Source organism: Mus caroli, chromosome 12, assembly GCF_900094665.2.
Source record: "Mus caroli chromosome 12, CAROLI_EIJ_v1.1, whole genome shotgun sequence".
Taxonomy (NCBI): domain Eukaryota; kingdom Metazoa; phylum Chordata; class Mammalia; order Rodentia; family Muridae; genus Mus; species Mus caroli.
In genome coordinates this window covers 73,296,991-73,310,814 of record NC_034581.1, presented here as the reverse complement: position 1 = coordinate 73,310,814, position 13,824 = coordinate 73,296,991, and the positions used below count along the sequence as shown (strand labels likewise).

The following is a 13,824-nucleotide window of genomic DNA, read 5'->3' as shown; positions in this document are numbered from 1 at the left end:
CCCTCCCTCAGTCCTCACGCAACAGGAACCGGAAGTGGGAACCGGTTTCCTGGTTGCCTCTTAGCAACGCAATTGTCAAGTGACCCCGTCAGCTGACTCCCTTGGAGGCGGGCACTCGGGTAACCGGTTCTGGAGGTGTTGCGGTCCCGATTGTCTCGCCCCGAGTCACCGTCAGGATGTCGGGCAAAGACCGGATTGAAATCTTTCCTTCGCGAATGTAAGTTAAAGACTAGGACAAGCGACACTGTGTTCAGGCACATCTTCCCGGCACGCATTCCTGCGTACCCTTGGCCACCAGCAAGGTTCCTTGGTTTCTGGGTCGCTCCTTGAGCTTTCCCCAGGGTCTTCGTTTCCTCTGAGTTCCGAGCGAGGTTTCTTTCCAACCCTCCCCTCCCCTGCTCCTTCTGAGAGAAGAGGCTGGAGAAAGTGGTTCCAGTCCACAGGAAAAGGGGGTTCACCTGCTGGCAGCTTTTGGAGGTCGATGCCTTTACTCACTCATTCCGCACATCCTTTGAGCCACACACGGAGTTTACATAACTGAGCCGTCGGCGCCATCTCTGCCTCCCAGGGCTCATCAGTGCTGAGGAGTGAGATGTAGACGTTAAGGTGAGGTCTGACCAAAGCTCCCAGACGGGAAGTTATGTGATGGGGAAGCGTCTAGAAGGCCCCTCAGCCAAAGTGACATTGAATGTGTCACCCTCTCGCAGCTGTAGGTTTCAGTCTTGGATCCCGTCAAGTGTCACTTGCTGTGGGAAGACATCCCTGCATTTCTGAGGTATTCCTATAGCCCTGGGATGACTGCACTCTTTACGTCTAGCAAATGTCACTCATGACACTGTCACGCGGGTATTTATTTGGGCTGTCTCCTGGATGAAGGAGGCATCTTTTTAATGCATAGAAGGTCCACAAAATATTGTTCCTTGAACCCTTGCTTGGGATGTGTTCAGTTACAGGCCGCCTTTCTGCTTTGGCCTAACATTCTTGTTAGGAGAAGTGACAATTGAAGTGAAAACTTCTCAAAAATAATAATTTGTGGAAAGAAAAGGTTATTCTTATTTGTGCTCTCATCTTCAATTGTTCCTGAAGAAGGAAATCAGTTTTTATTCTAATATTTAGGTCTCTCACTGTGGTCCTGTTTTGGGGCCTGTTTAAGGTTTTGTGTGCGTGTGAGAGAGAGAGAGACAGACAGACAGACTGTATTGTTTACCTTATCCTATGCCTTTTTACCTACAGATCCAAGGACTCTTAAATAGTTACATTTAAACCACAGAATGAGTTTCTGTCTCTGCCAGGGTGTATGTAGCTCTGAGTGAATGAAAGGGTTTAATTATTTAAAAAAAAAAAAAAAACACTTTTCACCTTCTCCCCACTGGCTTTGAGATGGCAAGTTATACTAACTGTACAGACGGGCCAGCTGTGGGGAAATGCAGTGCTTGTGAAACAGCTAAAGATCCGGACGACCCTAGGGTGATCTCAAAGCCAGCATGTAATGGCCCCATCCAAACTTTACTGAGACATCCGATTCCAACATGGCTTCTGGAAACACAAGGATATGCTCCTAGGATGACCACAGTTCTCCCCCCACCCCCAGCCACTAGCCCCAACTGTAATGCCACTGAGTAATATCTCAGAGGCAGAGTTCTTGCCTGGCATACAAAAGGCCCGGGTTGAATCCCCAGCACCTAAAAGTAAAAATAACCATGCCTGCCTCAAACAAACAAAACTCAGGGCCGATAGGAGAATTAAATACTTGTTTTAGCTGACACCTGATTGATAGATCCTAGATCTCTCTTTGAAAGAAAAAGGGTTTTTAATTGAATATATAGTTTATATAACTCATAAATGTGTTAGGGATCTGAGAGAACCCTTCTTCATAAGATAATCTACCGGAAGGACAGGGTCTCTGTGTCTCTGTGGGAGGCTAGAATCCTGACTTCTGTTCCTGTCAGAGAGCAGGCACAGTTGACACAGCCACAGGTGGACACCCCAGCCCTTCTGACTTTCCCTTTTCTGAGCCTGCCTGAGTGCAACTCATGCTCTTTAAAGTGCCCAGGCATGCCTGTGTGAGCCAGAATGGCGCTCACCTTTTTGCTTTGCTGTTAGTGGTCTTGCTGTTATAAATAATGTCTGGCCATATTTAATCACTATTCATAATGCTGGTATGTTTTTATTTTTATTTTGGGACTTTTAATTTAAGACTACAAGGTGAAAAATGGGCTTCTTTGGGCTCAGACAGGAGAAATGATAGGTTTGTGATCGTGAAAACTATTATTTGAGAGCACTCTGCTTGCTAGCTGAGAGGAAGTCAGGGGTGGGAAGTAAATATTTTCCCCAAAGCTTGACAGCAGGTTCTTTGTCATATAGTCAGATGTCTTTGATTCAACGGGAGACAAAGTCAATGTTTTAGTTGAAGGTCAAACTTCTTGTTTCCTTGGGTTTTTTTTTGGGGGGGGGGGGCGCTAAGCAGCTCTGAAACAGAAAAGAGCAGGTTCAACAGCCGTGGTCCAGATCACACAGTACTGATTTTGGTTTCTCCTTCATTCGCTTGGTAGTATTGTCCTGTGGAATGTTGTTTTCATTTCATGTATCACCAGAGAACATGAAACAAGTTTGGATGGAACCAAAGGAGGTCCAAAAGGGATGTGGTTCAGATGGTAGAGCACTTGGCCAGCATGCACAATACCCTGGCCTTCACTCGATAATACTACATAAATTTGGGTGTGGTGGCACATGCCTGAAGCATTGCAGGACCAGGGGTTCAAAGCCAACCTGAGATACATAAGACCCTATCTTAAGTGGGGAAAAGGCACAAAAACTGGAGTTAATAGAAGTCAGGTAAATCTTGGTTCTTGTAAGTGTTAGGGACGTCACCTCTAATTCATTATTGTATATCCCAGGCTGACCTTCAGCTTCCAGTCTTATTGCCTTCAGGTCTCAAGTGCTGGCTTACAGCTGTTCACCACTCCATATTCAGCTCTTTAGTCTCCATAACTGAAAACTTTCCATTTACAGAGGTTCAGTCATCTAGAACGACCTTTAGTTTATCCGTCAGTTCATCCATGAGCTCCAAACTTGTAGGAATCTGCAGTGCTGGGAGTAACTTAAATTTTATCTAAGTTTCTTCCCATCCACACACACCCCCCCCCTTCCTGTGTGTATGTGTGTGGGTGTGTATGTGTTGCATTCAAGTATGTGGGTGCTTGTGCCTGTAGAGGTCAGAACAGGATGTCTAGTTTTTTTTTCTTCAATTGTTTTCCTCCTCTTTGCCTTGAGACAGTCTCTTATGGAACTGTAAGCTTGTGGTTTGGGCTAGACTGGCTAATGAGGGTGCTCTCAGGATCTCTGCCCACCAGTGCTGGGGCTACAGGCACATGCAGACATACCTGGCTTCCTCCTGGATACTGGCTCCTTATGCTCAAAAAGCAAGTGTTCTTACGCACTGAATCATCTTCCCAGCCCCTCTTCCAATCTTTTGAGTCTTAATTCTGCTATTTAGTGTCAACAGTGCAGAATGTTCAGTATACACATTGGTGTGGCTAGCTCTTGCTTGGGCTGGAAACTGAACCAGCTTCACTGGATTAGACTCTGGTGAGAGGGTCACGGCAGTCACCCACTGCTAACTACCCTTTCAGATGGAAAACTGTTCAAGTGCCATAATGTAACATCTTTCAGGGATGCACTGTGGAACTGGGGTCTAGTGCTCTTAGGGTTAAGCCTTCTTTTGAGTCTTGGGTAAGTCATTAGAATCAAATCTGGTTCAAATTCCTGTCTGCCTGACCTCCAGTGATAATAAGATCTTTGTTTATGACTTTATTGTCACAACAGTAATAGAAATATAATATATCATTGTGGATAAAGTATAGAATATACAAAAATACAGTAGCAAAAAAGTAAGCTCATGATTTTCCCAAGCCTGGTTTTCCAAAGAAAGCCGTTCTCAGTTTTTGTGAGCACTTCGCAGATGCGTTCTTTGCACCTGAATGAGTGCGCTCAGCTCTTAGTGCATAGAAAACAGCATGCAGATCTCTCTCTCATAGTGGTATTTGTCGTGTTTTTTAAGTGGTACAATAAATATGTTTGCTTTTTTTTTTTTTTCTGTAGGGCACAGACCATCATGAAGGCTCGATTAAAAGGAGCACAGACTGGTCGAAACCTCCTGAAGAAAAAGTCTGATGCCTTAACTCTTCGATTTCGACAGATCCTGAAGAAGATAATAGAGGTAGAACTTTGCTTAGAGCAGGGTATCTACTTAATAAACATCTAAGGAAAACAAAATATGGCCTTGGGCACTTACGTTTTTCTTCCCTCCCTCTCTCTGTTCCCTCCCTCCCTTCCTCCCTTCCCTTCCCTTCTCCTTCTTTCCTTCCTTCCTTCCTTCTGGTGCTGGGGATTAAGCATAGGGCTTCATTTATGCTAAATGTATACCTTACTGCATAGGTAAATATCTCCTTCCTAATTTTTCTTGATATTATTTAAGTCAACTTTTCTCCTTTCAAAAATAATAATACCTCTATAATAGGTATAATAATACAGAACTGTTATGTACTACGTAGGCAGATGTACACACAGAAATTTAAGTTTCAGAGAGTTCATTATAAAACCCAAACTCTGCCATGTACAGAGCTACATTATCTGATCTGTACTGTGCCTGCCTCTTTCACCTCATGTGGGGTGCTCTTTCTCATGTCCCCTTCCAGGGGCTTTTCATTATGTTTTCTGTGATTAAAGTGTTTTTTACCTTAGTCCTTTCTAAATTGAGATCAGGCCTTGCTTTGTAGGCCAGGATAGTCTGGGACTATATGCCTCAGTCTCTCAATGATAGATTCCAGGCATAAGAGATTGTATCTAGCTCCCTAGAACTTCTTCTTTTTTTTTAAAATGTATTTATTTATTATATTACATATAAGTACACTGTAGCTATCTTCAGATACACCTGAAGAGGGCATCAGATCTCATTACAGATGGTTGTGAGCCACCATGTGGTTGCTGGGATTTGAACTCAGGACCTCTGGAAGAGCAGTCAGTGCTCTTAACCGCTGAGCCATCTCTCCATCCCTCCCTAGAACTTCTTTTGACTGGTTTCTCTGGTCATTCTGATCTCATCAAAGGGGCTGTTACTGATCATACAATCTGAAGTGACTACTGTTTTTACTTGTGTCATATCTCTTCATTTTATCTAACGCTGCTACATACTACTGAATGATAATTATCGTATTTGATGGTTTCACTCCTACCAGAGAATTTAATTTCCACAGAGTAAGGGCTTGGTCTTGTCAGTATTCTATATCCAGTTCCTGAAATAGTGCCAGCACATAGTAGATTCTCTTCAGAGATTTTTGGGTGGGTGGGTGGGGTAAATTGTGAATTATACAGAATAGTATATAAATTATATACAGAATCATTCTCAAAACTAAAGGTTTTCTTGCTAGGTCTCCTTGCCTCTAGCAGTCCTCTCATTTCTCTGAGTTAGTTTTGCCACTTTCTAAATATGAGTTTGTTTATTGTAGCTTATGTGCATATGCAGGCCAGAGAACATGTGTGGGGTCAGAAGGCAACTTTCTTGGCTCTTGCCTTCCATCTTACTGAGGCAGTGTCTCCTTGTATCTGCTGCTGACCTGTGGACTCCAGGCTGGCTGGTCAGAGGGTTCTTCTAGCTCCACCTGTTGTCCCCACAGGAGTGCTGGGACCACAGGTGTATGCTATGTGTCCTCTTTTATTCTGAGGCAGGGCTTTTCAGTACTCTATTTCCACTATATAATTCTGGCTGGTCTGGAAATCTTTTTTCTTTTTTTTTTTTTTTAAAGAATTATTTATTTAATGTATATGCATACAGTATAGGTGTATAGCATATAGCTGTCCTCAGACACACCAGAAGAGGGCATTGGTTCCCATTACAGGTAGTTGTGAGTCACCATGTGGTTGCTGGGAATTGGACCCAGGTCCTCTGGAAGAGCAGTTAGTGCTCTTAACCGCTGAGCCATCTCTCCAGCCCCCGGTCTGGAACTCTTTATGAATACCTGGCTGACCTTGAACTCAGAGAGATCTGCCTGCTTCTACTTCCTAAGTGCTGGGATTAAAGATGTTTGGCACTGGGGTTGGGGATTTAGCTAAGTGGTAGAGCACTTGCCTAGCAAGCGCATGGCCCTGGTTTCCTTCCTCAGCTCTGGGGATGGGGGGGTGGGAAGACAAAATAACAAAAAGATGTTTGGCACTGTGCTTAGCCCTTTCGGCTTTTATATGGGTCCTGGGGATCAAGATCTAGAGAGTCATCAGGTGCTTTTTACCACTGAGCTGTCTCTGACCCCAGTATTTTGTGCATACACATGGATTTTAAAATAACAGTAGTATTGAATAAACAGTGTAGTATTTTTGCCTTCTCCTCCTTCTCCCCTACTCTGCCATAACATAGACAACTTTATATATCAGTACAAAAATCTGTCTAGGTCTTTATAATATGGTATTTTTCTGTGGATAATGGTTAATGATGTGGCTATAGTCCAGTATTTAGTCTTAATAGTGCCTTGGGAGGAGGAAATGCTTAAATCCTTTTGTGCGTATATGCTAATATTTTTCCAGAAAATAATTTTATACTCTTCTTCCAAGTTGTAGGTAACTGCCATGATTTAATACTAGTTTATAATTAAATTCTGCTTGTTTTCGTACATCTTTCCTAATGGGTATTAATGAAGTTTTCATTTGTTGCCAGTCTGCTGTGCTGAAGTGTTGTCTTCAGTCTGTGCTATTTTCAGTTATGTGTGAGCTTGTACAGATTTTCATGGTCACTGGTAATTTGATTCTTTTGGTGAGTTTCTTTTCATTGAAAAAAACCAAAAAAAAAAAAAAAAAAAGAAAGAAAGAAAAAAAGAAAAAGGTCGTTATGTATTCTAGTAAATGTATAAAACACTAAAAGTATTTTCTTCGTATCTGTAAATTAAAGGGCAATTGAGATTTTTGAATTCCTTAGATTCAGACCTAGGGATTTATATGTGCTAGGGTTTTAATTCAAACAAACAACCAAACAACACAACTAAAGCTCTTTTTTTTTTTTTTCGAGACAGGGTTTCTCTGTGTAGCCCTGGCTGTCCTGGAACTCACTCTGTAGACCAGGCTGGCCTTGAACTCAGAAATCCGCCTGCCTCTGTCTCCCAAGTGCTGGGATAAAAGGTGTGTACCACCATGCCCAGCTTTTTATTTTATTTTATTTTTGTTTTGTTTTGTTTTACAACTAAAGCTCTTTAAGTTTTATTTTGTTAAATATAAAGTTTGCCCTTTGTCTTCCCTCTCTCACTTTTCTTATCCTGGATGTCAGTCATAGGCTGGGTAGAGCCCACCTTACTTCAGCCCTTCTGCTTTAGTTGTCCAGTGCTGGGGTTTGGTGGGAGCCCTGTGCTGACTTCTTAGAGATCTAAATTATACAAGGTTTAGAAATCGTCAAATGACTTGGAAAGTATTGTACTTTATAACTATTTATTTTGAGAGTTACCTTTTTGCCCAAATTCCCATGAGTTCATGGGCTCAAGCAGTTCTCTTGGTCTTATTAATCTGAATAATTATGACTATAGGTGCAAAACACCTGGCTTATAATTTTTGTTTTGGTTTAGTTTTCTTGCAACATTTGCATATAACCTGGGCTGGTCTCAAAGCTGTGTTATGAAGGATGACCTTAAACCATCTCCTGTCTCTATCTCTTACCTGCCAGGATTCCAGGTGCACGCCTCTCCATCTGCTCATTGTGCATGTGTTTCAAGGTGTATTTTTATTATGTGTATATGTGTGTATCTGTGGGTATGTCCATGTAAGTGTGAGTGCCTGCGGAGGCCAGAGGACCTGAGTTCAAATGCCTAGAACCCATGTAAAAAGCTAGGCATGATCCCAGGAACCCGTAACTCAGGGTGGATGAGGTGGCGTGGGGACTTGCTAGCTGCTGGCTTAACTCCAGTTTCAAGAGACAGCAAATAAGTGGAGAGTCATAGAGCAGGAAAACCAATCTTTCCTCTCTCTCTCTCTCTCTCTCTCTCTCTCTCTCTCTCTAACACACACACAGGGGAGGGGAGGAGAAAATGTATTGACCTCTTTTACAGATGGGTCTTTTTTGGTGGAAGAATGTTGTAAGGTAGGAGGTTGTCATTTTGTGAATGGAAGGACAGTTAAATGGTCTTTTTAGTATAATAATTTCTTTCATAGACCTAGACTTGTTTCTGAACACTCTGTTCTCTTTCTTATCAATCTCATACCAGATATGTTTATTTTAATGTTTGTTCAGCTAATTTTATATTTTTATGACTCAATTTCTCTTCTCTTAAAAAAAAAAAAAAAAAAAAACAAGCCGGGCATGGTGGCATTTTAATCCCAGCACTTGGGAGACAGAGGCAGGTGGATTTCTGAGTTCGAAGCCAGCCTGGTCTACAAAGGGAGTTCCAGAGAAACCCTGTCTCAAAAAAACCAAAAAAAAAAAAAGTTGGCTTTCCCCAGTGTTACATCTTCTGCTGCACTCTGGTGCTAGTATGCCAATGGGGTTTTGGACTCTGGGTGAGCAAGTCAACATGTACTTATTCAAGAATAAGTGAGCCTTGCTAGATTCAGTTTGGTGTTTGTCAGTGAATTTATTTTAATTTTAGTGCTCATGGTTTTATAACATCATCAGGGCCATGATCAGACCTGGAGTTTCTCATTATCAAATCATTTTTTGATGCTGATGCTTTATGCTTAGCATAAAATACTGATGACTAGTAAAAGGAACTAGTTATGGCATGACTGATGACTAGTAAAAGGAACTAGTTATGGCATGACTGATGACTAGTAAAAGGAACTAGTTTTGGCATGACTTTTCTGTAAGCTCTTGACTGACTCTGTTGTTGACTTGTACTTTCTTAGACTAAAATGCTGATGGGTGAAGTGATGAGAGAAGCTGCCTTCTCATTGGCTGAGGCCAAATTCACAGCAGGGGACTTCAGGTAAGATGACAAACAGGGTGTTTGAAAAAACCCAGTGCTTCAGGTTCAATTAATTAAAAAATGTAGAAAGTCAAATGGTACAGTAATAGGGATACTTCTAATGTCATAACCTTAACTGCATCTACCTTCCTTATAGGTAACTGCCTCTTATCTTTCTAATGGTTTTTTTTATAAGTGCTGAGCACAGAAAACTTGGTATTTTGAAGCCCATTTTCATTTAACATTTTGCCATGTTTTTTCACAGGTTTGTACCCTAAGAAATCTTACAATTTATTAACCATTTCTCCTAGGGCTGGGTCTTTGAGTTGAATCCTAGGTTTTTGAATCTGAGGGAATGACTGTGAACATTTTCATGTTTTTAGGATACATTTTTGTTGAGAATGGAATCCATTATTCAGTTGAGAGCTTTATGGCTTTTATCACATCATTATGGCTTGACAAAGAATGCATACCGGTTTGCAAATAGATGATGCCTGTTGATTCCCTCATGTAACTCTGTGAGACAGATAATGGTGTTACCCCGGTTTTAAGGGAAAGTGTTCCTGAGAGTACTTGGCTAGACAGAGGTGGAAGCTCTTAGTGTTAACAAGCTGGACTTGTTAGTGTTCTTGTGATGACATGGGCCCTTCCTGCCATAGGAGTGTTTCCTGTCATGAAGGCCTTACACCGGTGGGCCCTGAAGCCAGTTAGGTGGAGGTTTCAGTGTCTGCTGGTGCAGGAGTAGGATAATGTAATTAGTTGTTCTGACTTTTCCAGCAGAAGGGGGGGCCAATAGTAGTGTATTTTGTGTGGCTAGTGTTTTTGTAACAGATGGTGAGTTAGACGACATCAGAAGAAAGCTAGGATAAAGACTGTAAATAACAGCTCACCAACTGAACAGTAAGCCTAGAAGGAAAGAAAGTTTACTGCTAGGAATACATCCTCTAAAGTCACATGTCCACTCACTGAAAACACAGGCCGTCCACATACTTTACATTTGCTTATCCTGTGGCTAGTGAGTTAGCGCTTGTTAGTTCTGCACTGAGGGCCTCTACTAACTCTGTGAGGTTTCTTTTCTGGAATAAAGATGATTACTGGGGGCTGGGGAGATGGCTCAGCGGTTAAGAGCACTGACTGCTCTTCCAGAGGTCCTGAGTTCAATTCCCAGCAACCACATGGTGGCTCACAACCATCTGTAATAGGATAAGATTTGCTCTTCTGGTGTCATTGAAGACAGAGAACTCGTGTGTGTGTGTGTTTATAATTTATATATTTATAATAAATAATAAATCTTAAAAAAGATGACTACTGACACATATTGTGACTTCTTATTCCTGTTTTTAACATCCAATGGGTCCTTTTAGAGTCATTTTTGCAAACAATACTAAATAAAGACTCTCTCTCTCTCTCTCTCTCTCTCTCTCTCTCTCTCTCTCTCTCTCTCTCTCTCCCCCCCCCCCCCCCCCCCCCCCCCCCCCCCCCCCCCCCAGCACCACAGTTATCCAAAATGTGAATAAAGCCCAAGTGAAGATCAGAGCAAAGAAAGACAATGTAGCAGGTAACTGACCGACCCAATCCTTGCAGGGTGAGGGCGACAGGTCACAGCTGATCAGCTGCATGGCAAAGCCCCAGGTCCTCTAAATATGGACCAAGTTGATGGCACGTTAAAAGTTTAGCAACAAGACGGGCAGTGGTGCCGCACGCCTTTAATCCCAGCACTCAGGAGGCAGAGGCAGGCGGATTTCTGAGTTTGGGGCCAGCCTGGTCTACAGAGTGAGTTCCAGGACAGCTAGAGAAACCCTGTCTCGAAAAACAAACAAACAAAAAAAACCCCAAAACAAACAAACAAACAAGTTTCAACAAACAAACAAAAAAAGTTTTGCAACTAGTTCTAGTACTCAGGATAACTTTAATTTTGAGAAGAAGCAAGCTCTTGAGAAGACAAATTTTTAAGTATATTACTTGAAACTATTTATAGTTCTAAACTTAATCTCTTGGGTTTTTTAGTATTTGATTTAATATTTCTAGTATTTGATACTTAGTATAGAAAGCAGCACCCTTTTAAAGAGGCAGAGACCAACTGATCTCTAAGTTCTAGGCTAGCCTGGCCTACATAGTAGAATCTTGTCTTTAAAAAGAAAAACAGCTTGCCTGGGCTACATAGTCTGCTCCAGAGGAACCAGAGCCAATGGAAGAAAAGAAAGAAAAAGTACTTCCTGCCCAGTCTGTGAGTCCATATACACATCTTCATTATCTTTCTAACAGGTGTTACCTTGCCAGTGTTTGAACATTACCACGAAGGAACTGACAGTAAGTGCAGATCCTAAGGTGTGTAATAGTAACTGAGAGATAGAGGTGGTAGTCATTTGCTGTTTAAAAATATTATAACCAGTTCACTAGACTTCTGCACTGCCTTTTTGCTTAAGCTGCATTCACCATGGACTTTTTATAATTCCTGTTCATGTCTTTTAAAAGTAGAGTAAGATCTATGTTCTATGACACGTTCTGAACAATGGGTCTTTCTAGAGAGTTTTAGCTTACTCCAGGCTTTTTGGAATTTTCCTTTCCTAATTTGGCAGCATTTGTGGGGATAAGTAACATTTGTTTATTTTTCTCAAAGCGAAGTAATTAACTTTTCCTATATAAAAATATTCTTTCTTCTGCTACTTCTGTGTCATTGGTTCATGAAGTTGTTCACTGAATTGTGTACAGTGTTAAATGAGGGTCATATAATAAAGGAATTGTCACCTGTACAGAAAGTCTCCTTGTGCTAATGACATTGGACACTGTTAGCTCATCCACCAAGCTTGTAAAGTGGTAACGTGTCCCCTCTAGGGCTAGTGATGAAGCTCTGTGGTAGAGCTTGTCTGGCATGTTCAGTTCTGGATTCCATCTCCAGTGCACAGGTCACACACACACACACACACAAACATGTATGTCTTGCTTCTGTCCTTAACAGTTACTCTAGTAGTCTTGTAAAATAAAATTTTTACAAAACCCAGCTATTACTATCCCAATTAGAGAAGCTTTGGTAACCTGCAGGAGACCTTCAAGATCAGGTTTGTGGACCTTCCCTTAGAAGGGGATTAGATCCTTAGCTGAGATTCTAGCCATCCCTCATGCATCTCTGTTCTAGCTATGCGTGGTCTCTAGGGTTGCTAGAGTAGAGAGAGCTTGAAGTGGGGTCTAACTGTGCAGCTATGAGAAAGTTAACTGCTAGGGGGAGGGAGACTTTCCCGTGAAGCAACTTTTGGGGTCAATAGTTCTCCAAGTAATTCATGCCTCTGTAATATGAGCCTGTAAAGTCATTGGTTCACCAAGTGAGATTCAAGTGGGACTGTCTTTGGTCTGTCCCTGAGGCCCTGTGGGGTAGTGGAGGCCTGCTCCTGCGAGCTGGGTATGGCATCCTGGGTTTGGAATCTGCATGTAACAGAAGTTAGTGAAGTTCTTTCCATGCTTGTTATTCTTCTGAATTATCTGCCTTTTGGGAATTCTTGGAGGATTATCTACTCTCTAGTTAAAAATGTTGTCTGACCGGCTCTTTCAGGCTATGAACTGACCGGTTTAGCCAGAGGTGGGGAGCAGCTGGCTAAACTAAAGCGGAATTATGCCAAAGCAGTGGAACTACTGGTGGAACTGGCTTCCCTGCAGGTGGGTCGCAGCAGAGAGTGCCCAGCCTGGCTTCTGGCAGTCACATGGGACACTCAACTCAAATGATCCTGTGTGAAACAAGCCTAATGATCTGACTTCTGAAGTGATGGTTTCTTTGCTTTTTATTAATAAAATGCATGTGTTAGTGGTACAGCTCCACTCTATTAGACAAGAACAGCAATGGTCAGTACCAGACTTAACGTAAATATAACATGGTTTGTGTATGTGTCCAGTTAATACGTATCTAGGCTATGAGGGAATGTTTCCCATGGAAATACCACTAGTTGTATAGAAATCTCAAGTGAGTTTTCACTAAGACTGAAAAGAAGTTGTCTTTTGGGTTCCCAAATGTTTTGTACAAGTCTGAGTGGGGCCAAGTGTACAGGTTTGGCTGATCATGGAGACATGCTTGTTATTAATTTGTCCTTTTATTTTAGACTTCCTTTGTTACCCTGGATGAAGCCATTAAAATCACCAACAGGCGTGTTAATGCCATTGAGCATGGTGAGTCAGAGCTTCTGGGAGGTCCTTTGCTCAGTCCTTTGTCCCTCCCTGCCAACTTTAGTACTCTATCCCAGCACACCAGGCTGAAAGGTAAGGTGGGCTTCTGTCACAGTGAGGAGAGAAAACACACGGTGCATCATGAGGGAGTTCCAGGTTACCACTGGTCAAGCTCCTCTGATCATTCATGCAGTTACTAGAGAAGAGACACTGTTCCTTGAGAGTCTTAGTGCTTTCTTAGCTTCTGTCCATTGGTTAAATGATCTTTTTTTTAAAAACACACTAAACATTTATCTTTAAATCTCACCTTAGGCTATTGTCTCATTTTGCTATATTTATTTTATTATATCTTTTATTCTATTATTTAAAACAGTACAATATTGTTAACAATGTTGTTGGTTGAAGAACTCAGTTTTCACAAAAGAAACATTTATTCTTAGGTAAGAAAGGAGCAAAGCCTGAAGAAAGACCTTTCCTCAGCTGGTGCCCTAATAGTACTATCTAAAAATATTTGTAGACATTATTACTTGGTAGTGCTTTTAGCACAGGCTAGGCAGGTATTCTGTCACTGAGCTATGTCCTTATTCCTGAAACATATTTCTTTTTATTTTATTTTAGATATGTTCTTTATTTACATTTCAAATGTTATCCCCTTTCGTTTTTCCCTCCAAAAACTCCCTATCCCATCCTCCTTCCCCCTGCTCACCAACCCATCCACTCCCACTTCCCTATCCTGGCA

At 41.8% G+C, this 13,824-nt stretch overlaps 1 protein-coding gene across 1 annotated transcript in view; it reads left to right on the top strand.

Annotated features, from left to right (window-relative positions):
* Positions 1–9: 9 nt before the first annotated feature.
* Atp6v1d (ATPase H+ transporting V1 subunit D) overlaps positions 10–13,824 on the top strand; it is a 17,570-nt gene continuing 3,755 nt past the window's right edge. Inside the window, exons 1-7 of the mRNA XM_021179069.1 lie at positions 10–217; positions 4,102–4,219; positions 8,875–8,954; positions 10,424–10,491; positions 11,199–11,243; positions 12,481–12,584; positions 13,022–13,088. Of these exons, the coding sequence (XP_021034728.1) occupies positions 177–217; positions 4,102–4,219; positions 8,875–8,954; positions 10,424–10,491; positions 11,199–11,243; positions 12,481–12,584; positions 13,022–13,088 (523 nt within the window). The 5' untranslated portion in view covers positions 10–176. The remainder of the gene's footprint in view (positions 218–4,101; positions 4,220–8,874; positions 8,955–10,423; positions 10,492–11,198; positions 11,244–12,480; positions 12,585–13,021; positions 13,089–13,824) is intronic.